Here is a 15781-nt window from a genome sequence, read left to right on the forward strand (position 1 = left end):
TTTAATAACAAAACAAAACATAATAGATCCGTAGTAATACTAGAAAAGACCCTTTAAGGGCAGATAAAGACGTTACATATTGTTTAAGTGTGTATCATCAGCGAATTTGAAAGCATGGTTTACTTCCATATTTAGAACGAATCTTAGCTAAAAAACTGGTAAATCTATAGTAACAAAGAAAACCGAACAGAAATAGAGAAAATACTCCGGAGTTTCTTTGATGGCCAGCTTCTGCCATGATATTCAGAATATGTACTTATATTCCAAACGGCAGGATGTTATATCTAATGGTAGGGTGGTCTTGAAGTGCACACGCATCCTCCAGAAATGAATTGAAGGATTATGTGAATACATTTATATATTCATTACTAATGCAACATGATATGGTTGAATGGTAAACGAAAGTAAAAATTCATATTTCATTTTATTCATTTGCATTTTTAGCATCAGGACTAAACCGGAGAGTACCCTGTTCAAATAGCATCTAGCAATTTGCAGTTCTGTTAATCGAACGATTAAAACATATCTTCCATTGAATATGTTCTTTGCCTTTGTGCTTATCTTTGCTTATCTGCCTATCTTTAGCCTTTTTCCACAAGTGTTCATTTGGTTGTCTGAAAATATGACGCAAAGGTCTAAATTAATATAGTTTATTTGGTCTTCTACAAGGTTGGCTGTAATATTAACAATACAGTAAACTATTTCATTTCCGCCTTGTCTTCCGGATCGGGAACTCAATACACACACAGTCCACGGTTGTAAATCAATCTGTTGAACTGCTACATAAGTATTTTTAAAAGATGGTCAGTATGAAGAAATTGCTTTTATGATCGCTTAGCTATCTACAAAGAAATTAATTGTACAATTTGTTATTTTTTTCAAACTTATAGCCATATACTACTGCTCGAAACACCTACTAGTGGTTCGGAAGTATATACAAATCGCTTGTGCCCAGCAGAGTAGATATTGAATCCAACTCCCCCATTTTATTTACAACCGTCGGTATAGTTGATGAAGATAAAGAACTTTGCTTTCAAATCTTTGCACAACCCTTCATTTTCGATACTTGAATAACATATGTTATAATATTTATACTAGAATTTATATTCCACCTTATTATACTCGTAAGCCCTATAATTCCTTATCTCCAAAATATTAACAAAATGAAAGAAAAATGTTTAAAATATATTTACTTCTATTAAATTTTGAAGTTATTTATCGATCTGTTTTTACAATAATGGTTTTTATATATTTTTTATCCGGTTATAGGTCACTTTTTGTTAAAATTAAAATTCAATGTTTACAATAGAATCAAGTGCATGACGTGTAGATATAGATTTTATTAATATTAATTTATCTTAGATCCCGATCCTAATGAATACTCTCAAGGAGAGTCGAAATAAAAAGTATTAAACAAGCATTGAATTTTAATTTTAACAAAAAGTGTTCTATAAAAAAAATATATAATATAAATATTTACTTCTATTATTTAATAAATACTATTTAGTTACTACATTCTCTGTTCTTAGTCATTAACTTCTTCAACCTCTTTAAGTATATAAAAATTTTTTTTATGAGTATATTTCATATAGCACACGCTAGTGGAGGCAAACTATTGTTTGATAATAATACTATCAGTGGTTCTATATATTTTTTTGTATTTTTTTAGTCTAATGGTATAGTTAGATATGTTCACTTCGTCGGGATAACATATATTTATTGCATTATATTGTGGGAAATGAACAATCGCACGATGAGATAGTCGAGACTAACGGTTTTATTTGATGTGTAATTATGAACAGTGTAGAGTTCATTATTAAAACTGCTTCCATTATTATTTCATTCGACATGATTTATACAAGATATGACGTTTATTTCATTACTAGAAATAATAAATTGCAAGCTTAAACATTATCATGATAATTAAATATTGATAACTGTGTTATCTGATAATATAATATTTTAGATAATCTTTTAATTTCCTATATCATGAATGATTTGTTAAGCTAACTATTTTGCTGATTCATTTCTACTAAACAACGGAATATTTACTAACCATTGCAAGTTATAAATTGGTATCTCTGAAAAAAATGTTTAATGAAATTAAAAGCAGTACCCCATATCGGTTCTATTATTGCTTTATAAAGTCCCAAGAGTCTCGACTAACGACGGCGAAGTACTGTAACTGGCAAACCAGACATATTATCGTCATTAGTAATATATCACATACGACTGTATGACTCAACAACAAAGAATTTCTAACGTAGGACAGACACTTATAACAAGGTTCGCAACCTTGTATTCTAAAACTAACGCGGATCAATCAACAATATTTTTAGTTGCTGATATTTAGATTGACTAATAATCCTTTTAATACTATATAAACACAACAGCGTTTTTTAGTAAATGATTTGCAGATTTTTTTAAATTTTTTTGATAATTTTTTTAATTATTTTGAAGTTAAAAGAAAACTTTAAAGTTGTATTAAAATTTTTCATTTGAAAGAGTCTGAAACTTTTTAATGAATCTGTAAGCAGATACTTGAAAACTTTGTGAGGAAATATTAAATTATAATTTTTCTTAGGGAAAAGTTATTTCCTTTTTAATGCAAGTAAAAAGCATTAAACACTAAATAATAGAGAAAATCTAAAATTCTCTTTCATTTTTATATTATTTTTAATAAATATATTTACACTATGCAGTTTTTATATCAATTTTTAAAAAAGTTTTGAAAACTTTTAATGATATCAATTAACAATTGGTTTAAGCTTTTTTTATATTTGTAAAGTTCTTAAGTAATAAATATATATATATATATACTTTTTTATAATTAAACAATTAATAGCTTCCTTCGTTTTTTACAAAATACCGATGAATTTTACATTATGTTCTCTCTAAGCACCGGCGCTTCCCACACTGAAACTACAATAGGAAAAACACAATACCACATTTACAACTTTTTTTTTAAATAATTTATTTCCTCAATGAAAACATAACACAAATTGTCTGCATTCCATACTTCTAAGTACTCGGCATACCTGTTTGGGTATCTTTCTTCCTTCGTCATTACCTTTTTCTGTACTTGGACCACTTTTTTGCTTTTCATAATGAAAGACAGTTTTTTACTGCTTCGTTCTTATTAAAAATTCATGGAACAAGTTTGTGTTCTGCCTTTGTATTTGACGTGCTTTAGCCTTGCGCTTTGTTTGACTTTTCTGCATTTTTACAAAATAAATTGAAATTTAAAAGACCTTTTCTCTCTTCTTTAACAGCAAAAATATACTCTAAGTTATTAACAAAACAAAAAAAATGGAAAAATAATTTTAAACTAATAAGTTTTTCTTTGGGTTTTTAAGAAAAAACTTCAAGGTTGGTTTACATAGCAAAGTTAACTAAATGATAAGAGCAATTAGTGCAAGCTGGTACCTGTAACTGATCCATAATCCATTTGACGTTTACTCAGGCAATTACCAGACTGCTTTTAAAAGAGAAAAGAAAATAAATTATTCCTAACATAAATGTCTTTACTTCTTTAAATTTATTTTATTAAACGAATATGCTATTGACTGACACTAATAGTACGTTTCCACTGACTTCGTTAAAACAGTTAACTTACTTAAGATTCAAGTAATTCAAGCAATCTCAAGTAAGTTCACTGGTCTAACGAAGCCAGTGGAAAGATATTATAACTTGTGTAACGAAATAATTTAACTATTAATAAAATACTATATATTGTTAACATCGACCGATAACACCTAATAACCATTTCAATACCTACTCGTATTTGGAAATAAATAATGAGTCAGCCTCACAAAACTTCCCGCTTTGTATACATAACACATACGCCACAGACATGGTTGCCACAGATCCAGATATGCAATTCTAAGTTTTAAAACTAACTACAGCGGTTCAGCGGGGTATCCGCATACCTCATTCGTTTCCAGACTTCTATAATGGAATGTCTTAATGAGTTTTTTGCCAGGTCTACGAATTTCTAACTTTTTAGTGCAATTGTTGAAGCTTAAATAATTATATAGATTTATATAGATATTAGATTAAACACATTACTACTTAAACTATTCTTTTTCAAAATAATTAAAATGGCTTAAAATTTATAACTAACTTCCTTAATATCTATAATATCTCTTTAAAAATCTACATTTCCGGTACATATATATATTTCTATGCACTGGATAAAAATCTTTGTACTACAAACTTTCGGTATAGCTTTGATTTTACCTATAAATCGAGTTTAATTCTCTTAGTCTTCTTAAAAGTTTTCCGAAAAGTGACAAATTAAATTCTAAAAAGATATTAACTTCTTTATATACATAATATCTCTTCAAAAATCTGTATTTCAAATTTGTTATGGAGAATTTCTTGTACTTAAAAATGTTGGTACGGCTTTAGATTTTTCTACCAATCCAGTTTTAATCTCTCAGTTTTCTTAAAAATCTGATAATTCTAATTATCTGATTAGTGATAAAAAATAAGCTCTTAAAAGGAAAAGAATTTGCATAACTTTATATCTAGATTTCCCAATAATGGATTTCTGTATTGTTTTTGAATCCACTTTTATCTTAGTCTCTCATAACTCTTTCATGCAATAAGAGTTTACATTTGGATAACGTCATAACCTAATTTTCATTTTGTTATATATTCTATATTCTATTGTCCCCGTCATCTTACAAAACTGAGAAGTGATAAATTAAGTTTAAAAAGAGAAAAAATTCGTACGACGTCATATCTACAGTTTTAGATAAAAGATTTTGGGTTCGTTTTTGGATTCCGTTACAAATTTACTACTATCGTTACCGTAATCTCTTAGAACTATTTTAAGTAGCGATTAATTCTAAGAACAGTTCTAAGAATTGTATATTTGAATTCTGAAATGACTGATGTCATATAATTGTGTGCTATTTTTTCAATGATGTATAATTAGATTCAAAGCATAAAATAAACTCAAGAAAATTTATATATCAAATCTTAAATACAGTCATTTTAAAAAATAATATAAAATATCTGGGTTGTATTTTTGGTAAGAAATTATATTTTATTTGGATTACAAAGTAAGGTTGTTTTCTATTATAAATAAACTGATAGTTTCAGTCCTTGTATGTGGAACTCAATGAATTAATAATATTCTGCGATACTCCCTATATGAACCATAATTTGAGAATTAATTTTAAATTTGTATAAGCTTGCAATAAACTATAAACCATAAGAAACTATAAATATTCTTATGGCACCAATTCAAAAGAAAGTAGGTGTGCTCTATGATTAGCTAAACCACGTTCTAGAATCACCGATCTATGGCAAGTAAGTGCTATTCCGTCATGTTTCATCGGTTACAAACATGCTAGAACGATACGAGTTATAACAATAATAATATACGCTTATACCTTTGTTTAATTTAAGATTAACATCAAGTTGATCTATATATTAATTTAGTTATACCACTAAGCACTTACTTGTAACCTTGATTTATTCATCTCATCAAGGTCATAGAATCTTGAAAACATTTCTTCGTACTTCTCGCAGGTCTATTAACTTACTTCAGTTCATTCTAAATTTGACTATATATATTTCACTTCCCACTATAGAGCTCATGCCAATATAATAGGCAGAGCGTATCTTATGTTCACGGACCTTCTCAGAACTGGTTTCACCTTATCTCCAATGTCAGTGTCGCTCTTCACTATCAACTCTAACATGGTACGCAGAATACACATTCTTTCTGCTTACAGGATTACATTAAGCAAATATGACCCATAATGAACCACAACAAGAAATTATTGAAATGACACGATGAAATATACTTTTAATAGAAAACAAGGTTCTTTTAATGATAAATTGTTTTTTTAATCAACTAATTAAGCGATATTCTCATATAATTAAATTTATTAATGATCTACGCCTGCAAGCAAAAAGGAAAAATTTATTTATAATACTCATAAATTAATTCATTGGATTTAACTAAAATTTTCAACTTTTATACAAAACCTTAATTGTGTTTAGGTGACAAAACCACAACTATATCTCATTCCATGTTTTCCCTATTGAATTTTATTCATTCTCATTTCGATATGAATTGATAACAATGTGAGTTTTCAAACAAAAAAAAAATAAAGTTTAATAATTGTCACAGTTCAATTATTCTTTTTTCCTCGTTATATCTAAATTTGACTTCCCCTTTCCTGTTGGTGTAGTTTTCAATATGTGCGGGTACGTTTCTGCATCCTTTTATAGTTGAAACTTTGATAAATTGTTAATGGTTGAAGGAATTCAATAAAATTCTTGTTGAGGTACAAAAAAGGCAAAACAGCATTTATCTACGTTGCAGTACAAAGTCAATCTGTTGTCAAGAACAAAGAATGAAATGAGACCAGCAGCCGCACATACAACAGCAACTACAATAACAGAAAATCCATATAAATATGTGGTCTGGTTTGAGCAGCAAACGGTCCATAATTGCAGCTTGATTTGATTTTCAGCTGCTAGTGCGGTGCATGCATGGACACGTACTGGTACAAGTATGGAATGAGTTGACGTTGATGCAGAAACAGATGTGAATAGTTTTTTCAAACATTACTATTACTGCAACATTTCTAACAATCGACTAATAATTAAGTTAGCCATAGTTAAGTTAAACTCTTTGTTGTCATCAGTGATGACGACAAGATTATCATTGTTGTTGAAGTTGTTTTGCTTCCCATTATATCATTATAGCATTTTATTTGTATCTAAAAAGCAAATTAGAGCGCAACGTTAGATGAACTGGAACAGCAACAAAAAACACAATTCACCATTTGCTAATAAAAAGTAAGCAGTTGCAATATTAATAAAGGTGCATAGTTACAGCAATTAACGCTTGTTTGTAGCTTTTTAATGTCACAACTAACAAGAATTTACTTGATTATGTATTTAAGGTCGTTATCTTCTTAATTACACTTAACAATATGCGATGCAATTGTCAATTAAATCACTCTCACTAGTGATAACAAAAACGAAATAATTATCTTATGTTATATAAAACTGTTTCATATTATATTCTTAAATAATTTAATTTAAGATAAAATCATTAATTATTAAATATCTGCTTGTTTTTGTATCTTACAGAAGCGCTGTTACAGTCCCGACCTCTGCCACATATTCCCCCTGGTACGACATTACTCACAGACGCAGACTTACATACGCAAAGTCAAGATGGCATATCTCTGCACACACAAAATCATAGTCAAGGACATAGTTCCGCCACATCTGGTTTCGAGTCAGCACATCGTTGGACATCCAAAGAAAATCTCTTAGCGCCTGGTCCCGAAGAAGATGATCCGCAATTATTCGTAGCTTTATACGACTTTCAAGCAGGCGGTGAGAACCAATTAAGTCTTAAAAAAGGCGAACAAGTCCGCATTTTATCATATAACAAATCTGGTGAATGGTGTGAGGCACATTCAGATTCTGGTAATGTCGGTTGGGTGCCTTCAAACTATGTAACACCACTAAACTCACTCGAGAAACATTCTTGGTATCATGGGCCTATATCACGCAACGCGGCTGAATATTTGCTCAGTTCAGGTATAAATGGTAGTTTTCTAGTACGTGAAAGTGAAAGTTCACCTGGTCAAAGAAGTATTAGTTTAAGGTAAGTACAATAAACGTTTTTTTCCAATATCACCATTTTTAATTTTATGATTTTTTTTTTGCAGATATGAAGGTCGCGTCTATCATTATCGAATATCAGAAGATCCGGATGGCAAAGTATTTGTGACAGCTGAAGCCAAATTTAATACACTAGCAGAATTAGTACACCATCATAGTGTACCACATGAGGGACATGGACTGATTACACCATTATTATACCCAGCGCCAAAGCAAAATAAACCAACAGTATTCCCGTTAAGCCCAGAACCAGATGAATGGGAAATTTGTCGTACTGATATTGTAATGAAACATAAATTGGGTGGAGGCCAATATGGTGAAGTATACGAAGCTATATGGAAACGTTATGGCAATACAGTAGCTGTAAAGACACTTAAGGAGGACACAATGGCCCTTAAGGATTTTCTTGATGAGGCTGCCATTATGAAGGAGATGAAACATCCAAATTTAGTGCAACTAATTGGTATGTAATTTATTTAAACAATCATAGTGCGCCACCCAATTTGGGTGGTGAAATGCTTTACATTGTACAGCAAACGTTGCAACACTGATGTCTTGTACATAAGAAAGGCAAGAAGGAGTATAATTAAAAGTTTAGTACAATGGGTTTAATTACGGATAATTAATGTAAATGAAAAAGCAGTTGTAGTTAAAAATTAATGCAAAATATTTTTAATTACCTAAAAGTAGAACTTTCTGTTTAGCATTGATTATTAAAAAATCAATTATAACATTATGGTTTTCTAAACTTTAAAACTTTGTTCACTGAAGAAAAGACACATTAAATAAATACTGTACATATTACAAAGTTTAATTTTTAAATAATATATGTATATATATAAATTTGTCCAGGTTGCATTCATTCACCTGACCAATCCCAGTTAAATATTTGCATAAAAATTCTATTGATTATTATTATTATGTATTGATATATTGTGCCTAGTCTTAACTGTTATCTCTGTATATTTAGATTCAATAAATTTTAAGCGTTCTGCGCTCTTGAAATCGATTTAGTAGATTCTTCAGATATCAGTTTCAGAAATACTCAATTTATTGAAGTGATACCTTAGGTTGCAATAATTTGAAAGTAATTTCTTTGATATTCTCTTTTCTGGGATGAGAAAGTATTTACCGTTAGCCAACACTATTTAGTCAGTAATCTCCAAATTTCTTTTTCCCCCATTTTTTTATAAATTTCTTGTTGGTGGGATTTTGGAGGCCCTAAGCTTCAGAATTAATTCCGGAACCAGTAACAGTATTAGTAATATTTTATGAAATCGGACAAATCTTCTTGACCAATTAAAGGCATGGTTTCTCTTCTTTTGGCTAGAATCGGAGACCCATCCTAACCCAACAATATTGAAGTCCTCAATTACCAGTGATAATTCGCAAATACTATCAGAAAGTAGGTTATATGAGGGCCATTGAATTTAAGTATAGTAATTCTCTGCAATTTACTAAAAGTATGGTTATCACAATCACTTCAGTTATATAGGTTTTAAAATATATTTTATGAAACCCCAGTGTGTTAAATTTGTTAGTTTTTTATTTTTATAAATATATTTAATATTTTATTTATATTTGTATACACATATATTAATTATTTTTTATTTTAGGTGTATGTACACGAGAGCCGCCCTTCTATATTATCACCGAATTTATGTCACATGGCAATTTATTAGATTTTTTGCGTTCTGCCGGCCGTGAAACACTAGATGCAGTTGCGCTTCTTTATATGGCCACTCAAATTGCCTCTGGTATGAGCTATTTAGAATCTCGCAACTATATACATCGAGATTTAGCGGCACGCAATTGCCTTGTGGGTGATAATAAACTTGTAAAAGTAGCAGATTTTGGTCTGGCGCGGCTGATGCGTGATGACACCTATACAGCACATGCTGGTGCTAAATTTCCCATAAAATGGACCGCCCCCGAGGGATTGGCATATAATAAATTTAGCACAAAATCAGATGTCTGGGCTTTTGGAGTGCTGTTATGGGAAATTGCTACATATGGAATGTCTCCATATCCTGGTATTGATCTCACAGATGTATTTCATAAATTAGAGAAGGGTTACCGTATGGAAAGACCGCCAGGATGTCCGCCAGAAGTGTACGATTTGATGCGTCAATGTTGGCAGTGGAATGCAGCGGATAGGCCTTCATTTAAGAGCATACACCATGCTCTGGAGCATATGTTTCAGGTGGGTGATGTATGGGATGAAGATGGTGGTGATAATTGTGATGATGATTATAATGAAGATGATGATGGCATTGAGCTTTGATTTGAACTAGCTGATGATCATGGCTGTGCACACAATGCTGCCGCCTTAGTAAATCAAAACGATAATATCGTTGATCATAATGATGTTAATATGAAAATACGTTGTATGAAAAATAATAATAATGGACGACAACGTCTCGTTTTCTTCGATCTGCAGGAATCATCGATAACTGAAGCGGTCGAGAAACAACTGAATGCTACAACAACAACAGCTGCAACACAGAGCCTTACGCCACAAATGGGTAAAAAAGGTGTGCCGTCAATGGTAAGTGGTAGCGGCGTTGGACTAACACCAGGTGGTCATCACGATCAGCAGGCGAGCACACCAATGTCAGGTAATATATTTATAATATAAAATTTCTAAAAATTGTACAATTTAATAAGAGATACTGTATTATATATTTAGAAACTGGTTCCACATCAACAAAACTGAGTACATTTTCCAGTCAGGGTAAGGGTAATGTGCAAATGCGTCGGACAACAAATAAGCAAGGCAAACAAGCACCTGCGCCACCAAAACGAACAAGGTAAGTAATAAAAATTATTTAAATAAATTACTTATTATTGTTTGAGTTTTCAATATAAACTAAATTTGAATATTTACAGTTTGCTATCAACAAGTCGTGATTCTACTTATCGTGAGGATGATTCGCGCAATTTAATTGACGAATTGAATACAAATGGTAGTAGCATCTCTTCCATATTTCACAAAAGTGTTGTACCCTTTGGTACATTTAATAAAAATTACAAACCTAATCCAACATATCCTCCTCAGTATTCTATTAAAAAATCGTCCTCTTGCAGTAGTTTCCTTATCGATATACTATTTCGAGGTATTTGTCAACTGAGTAAGATTACTTTACATGTACATTGTGATTGGTTTGTCTTGTTTTGCTTGTGTTTAGATAAATATACATATTTTTTTTTTATTAATTTAACTTGTTTATTTGTTCTATGATTAATTTGATTTAATATTTGCTTTATGTTTGTTCTAATCATTTTTATATTAATATTTAAATTTTTATTTTTTCGGATACATGCTATTAAATTTATGCACATAAATGTACTGTAATGGTTTTAGAATGATTTATAGTTGTTTTCAAAAAAAAAACATTCTAAATCTAAATCTAAAAAACATTCTAAATAATATTTCCAGAAGTGTCAATTAAATTCATTGATTAGGAGTTTTTTCAAAAATATTGGTGCATTTCTGTTAGTCTGTTAAATTTTAACAAATAATTATGCGTATTAATATAAAATTAAATATAACATTTAAAGCAGAAACTACAATTAATATAAAGAGAAAAAAATAATTATAATTAAATCTTACACTTTATGACCATTAGAAAATATTTACGATCTTATATCTTTATAAAATCTACGATCTTTTATCTTTACAAGTTCCAATTCGTAAATTTTTAGCAAATTGCCAATAAAACGAATAGTGTATATGAAATAAATAAAAATGTATGTTAATATCATTTTTAGAAACTGTGATTATTTACATAATAATAATAGAATATTCAAGAAAATGTCAAATACAGTGAAAACTTTCCTAATAGACAACTCCATTGAATAAACATCTATCATAAATATTACTATATTCTTAAAAAAACAAACTTTGTTTTGAACCCTTTGGGTAGGTATTCTCTTGAACGAACGAATGTTGCCTGACGATGAATGTCCGAATAAGAGAGTTTCCACTGTAATAGTAAATAGGTGATAGGTGTTCTATTAAAAATTCTTTTACAGAGCGCTGACATTGTTTGATTTTGTGAATGCGCACACAAATTCAGAATTGTACTCTTTAAAATTAAATACAATATATATTCCATCAGGAAGATATGCTGGACTTCCAACTATAATTCTATAAAATCATCGGAATAAGATATAATTAAAATTCATCAAAATTCTTATTACAGTGGATCTTCCAAATGGTCACAGACATTATTGAGTAAAAGTGTTTTCGACACTAACTCGCATTTTATCAACCAAAATAAGTTCTTTTTCATTATTAAAATAATTTTAAAAAAATTAATAATAAATAATGTTAATTTTTTCTTCCCAAAAGTGACGCGTCTAATGACGAAAAGAAACTATTTAGAAGTTAGAAGAATTCAAATAGAAATGAAAAGTCAATAACAAAAATTTTAGTTAATTTATTGAAATTTGGCTGACCATACCACGCTGTACGTTGGTAATACTTAAAACAGCGTTGTATGGTCATTCCTATTTCAATAACTTAATTAAAATTTTTGTTTGTTGTCTTTTCATTGCTATTCGAATCCTTCTAATTAATAATAAATCATTTTTATACATTTTTTTCGTAGATTAGGTGTACTAAAAATATTACTTTTCGAAATTTACATTATACATTCGTTTAAGAAGTAACTACTACCACAACTTGTGTGTTTTATACTTCTGTCTCCAATTTTTTGTTATGTAAATTTATAGTTTTTGATCTATCAGTGTATTTTGTTTCTTATAAATTTATTTGTTAATTTAATTTATTTATTCTTATAAATAAAGTCTTACTTAGCTAATAATAAATATATAAAATAAACTAAAAAATGATTTTAGGACAAATACTGACCAAATAGTTTGTGCTCGCTTCATAAATTTTTTTAACTCATGGTAATCTTTATAAGCTCTTAATCTTATTAAATTCTTTTCAATAATAATTTCTTTTTAACTAATAAATTTTCCTTTTTTTTTATTTTTTACTTTACTGTTTTTTTCTGAAGGTCTGTCACGCGACATAAATAATTTAGCGCACCGGTATGACTCAGAGAATGACAACAATGCAGGTGATCCAGATACAGATGCAACTGGTGATAGTTTGGAGCAAAGTATTTTACCACAAAATAAAATGCAACATTCTTTACATGGCAATAATATTGGTTCACGTACTTCACAACAGCATAGCTCATTTAAGAGACTCACTCCGGTCATGGGTAATCGTGGCTTAGAAACACGTCAAAGTAAACGTTCACAACAACATCCATCACGAGAGAATAGCAATAGTGGCGGTAGTAGCAGTGGTGGTGGAAATGGTACACCACATCCCATAACTGTAGGAGCACTAGAAGTAATGAATGTCAAACGCGTTGTTAATCGCTATGGAACTTTACCGAAAGTACAGCGTATTGGTGCATTTCTAGACAGTTTAGAGAATACAACTACATCATTACCTACAAATGCACCAGTGCCTCCAGCGGCAACCACAAATGGTCATATATTACATCCGTCTAGACAGCAACCACCTGTGATTCCTGCAGTTGCTCAGAAACTCGTAACTGTTGCAAATGCGTCAACACCACCACAACAAATGATACGTAGCAATTCATCTAGTGGTGTTACCATGCAAAATAATGCTTCAGCAAGTTTAAATAAATTGCAACGCCATCGCACTGCAACTGATGGCACTATAATGACATTCTCTTCTTTCCGTGGCGCATCTTCCAGTAATTCACCAAAACGCGGACAACAACCAGCATTGGCCAATTTAGAATTTCCACCACCGCCATTAGATTTGCCACCACCACCAGAGGAATTTGAAACACCTCCACCACCGCCACCACCAGCGCCCGAATTGACGACAGCAGTTAATGCTAATTCACAGATAACATTACCTAATAGCAGTGTAAACGATGTCTCCAATACAGCCCCTAGTGTGGAGGAAGCTAGCTCAAGATTTGGCGTTTCACTACGTAAACGTGAACCTTCTACTGATTCTTGTAGCTCTTTAGGCTCTCCACCAGATGGAGTAACAAGTAATACTCAAGAACTGATTATGAAAGAAAAATTAATGGCAGAAATAAAAGATCGTTCCAAAGAAAATTCCTCCAGCAGTGCAAATACACAAAATGGCATACATGCTCCTGCCAACGGCGTAGATCCTGTGTCGCTTTTAGTCACAGAATTAGCTGAAAGTATGAACTTACCAAAAAAATCCTCTTTATCTCAAAAAACACTTGTTGATACGAATAATTCTAATCAACAAAGCAGTGGTAATACAAATACTTTTAAGGCGCAATTAAAAAAGGTGGATCAAAAGAAATTATCTATGCCTGTAGCAAAAAATGAGAATCAGACTACAATCATTGACTTTAAAGCTCACTTACGTAAAGTTGACAAAGATATAAAAGACAACAGTAAGAAGGACGATGATAACTCTAAACAAAATAATCACACCCAAAAGACGCAAAATAGTAATTCCTCTGGGGCACTCAACAGAAAAGACGAAAAGAAATTTACGACACTTAATAATGCTGCAAATGTGCAAACAACTCACAAGACTGAAATCAAAATTGACGTAAACAATTCCAATGCAAATTCTAACTCTAATTCCAATGCTCATGATGTTAATTTAAACACCAATACGAATACCAATTGTTTCAACTCAACAACTGCAAACGATGTTGTAGATTCCACAACTTACAGCGGCACTAGCAGTGACATTGATGGTGGCAAACGTCGCAGCACAGGTAGTATAAGTAGTCTGAAAAAGCTGTGGGAGCAACCTGGGGGTGGCGCTGATTATGCCAGCACTCAACCTGCAAATAGCACAAACACTAACAGCACTCAACTATCCCCCAACTTCGGTTTGAAACCCTCAAATGTCTTAGTTACACCTACTGCAAATCAAAATAGATTTCCACCCATTAGCACACAAACCTCACCTAGATCCAACAACCCCACAACAAACAAACCACCACCAGCAGCACCTCCACCACCACCTCCGACCAACAATACCAGTAGCAATAATCAAAGTTCAACCAACAATCCAACTTATCAACTAACCACTTCCGTTTCGACACAACTCTTCGCAGATAGCAATGGAGAGAAAAGCGCTGAATCAAATAACTCAACCAATACCACAACAACAACGACAAACAACGAAATCATGTCACAATCGCTATACGTAGAGAACACTACGAATAACACAAATAACAAATTAACTGCGTCCACAATATCGAACGTCAACAATACTAATTTGAACAAACCCGCCGTTCCATTGAAACCCACCAAGCTTACAATTTATGCAACACCTATGGCACAGAAAATAGCAGCTGGTACCCTCGATGCTAATTCAACACCGATTACAGCCATAAACTCTACACAAATATCACGCGAATCAATATTGGAGTTAGTTGGTCTACTTGAAGGTACTCTCAAGCATCCAGTTAGTTCCATATCAGCTTCGCAATGGTTGCAATTAAGTGATAAGCTAAATATTTTACAGAATAGTTGCGTAGTTTTCGCAGACAACGAATCAATGCCACCGCATTCCAAATTCCATTTTCGTGAGTTGGTAACGCGCGTGGAGACTCAATCCCAGAATTTGCGCACAGCTGGTAGTAAAAATGTGCAAGACAACGAGCGTTTGATAAACGAAGTCGGTCAGTCACTCAAACAGATAACGAACGCGTTGCATAGGTAAATAATAAGGAACGGGGCGGGGGCTGGTAATGCAGATGGCAAAGGTGGTGGCTTCGATTTATGGCTCGATGCTGAAGGAAATTTCATTAAACGAAAATAAACAGAGCTGGGTGAAGTGAAAATGTGTCAGGAAATTAAGGAAGCAAGGATTATGGAAAGATGGAAAGGTGTAAACTGTTTTGACAGTTATAGGAGAGAGTACCAAAAATGGGGGAGAACTATTCTAAAATATTTTTAAAAATCATTAGCATCATATCTAAAGGCAAATAATTTATACATTAAATTAATAATTTTATATAACGCTTGAATATAGCTGGAATTCTCAGTCAGCTAATTACTCATTAAATGTAAAGAAGACGACCATAAGCATTATGCATAGTAAACTAAATATTTT

At 31.6% G+C, this 15781-nt stretch overlaps 1 protein-coding gene across 1 annotated transcript in view; it reads left to right on the forward strand.

The window, feature by feature from the left end:
* LOC119678628 (tyrosine-protein kinase Abl) overlaps positions 1-15478 on the forward strand; it is a 32337-nt gene extending 16859 nt beyond the window's left edge. The window contains exons 3-9 of the mRNA XM_038090575.1: positions 7120-7645; positions 7710-8125; positions 9279-9865; positions 10103-10280; positions 10352-10472; positions 10552-10628; positions 12690-15478. Coding sequence (XP_037946503.1) covers positions 7120-7645; positions 7710-8125; positions 9279-9865; positions 10103-10280; positions 10352-10472; positions 10552-10628; positions 12690-15388 — 4604 coding nt within the window. The 3' untranslated portion in view covers positions 15389-15478. The remainder of the gene's footprint in view (positions 1-7119; positions 7646-7709; positions 8126-9278; positions 9866-10102; positions 10281-10351; positions 10473-10551; positions 10629-12689) is intronic.
* The last annotated feature ends 303 nt before the right edge of the window (positions 15479-15781 follow it).

This window comes from Teleopsis dalmanni, chromosome 1, assembly GCF_002237135.1.
Source record: "Teleopsis dalmanni isolate 2A chromosome 1, ASM223713v2, whole genome shotgun sequence".
NCBI lineage: Eukaryota > Metazoa > Arthropoda > Insecta > Diptera > Diopsidae > Teleopsis > Teleopsis dalmanni.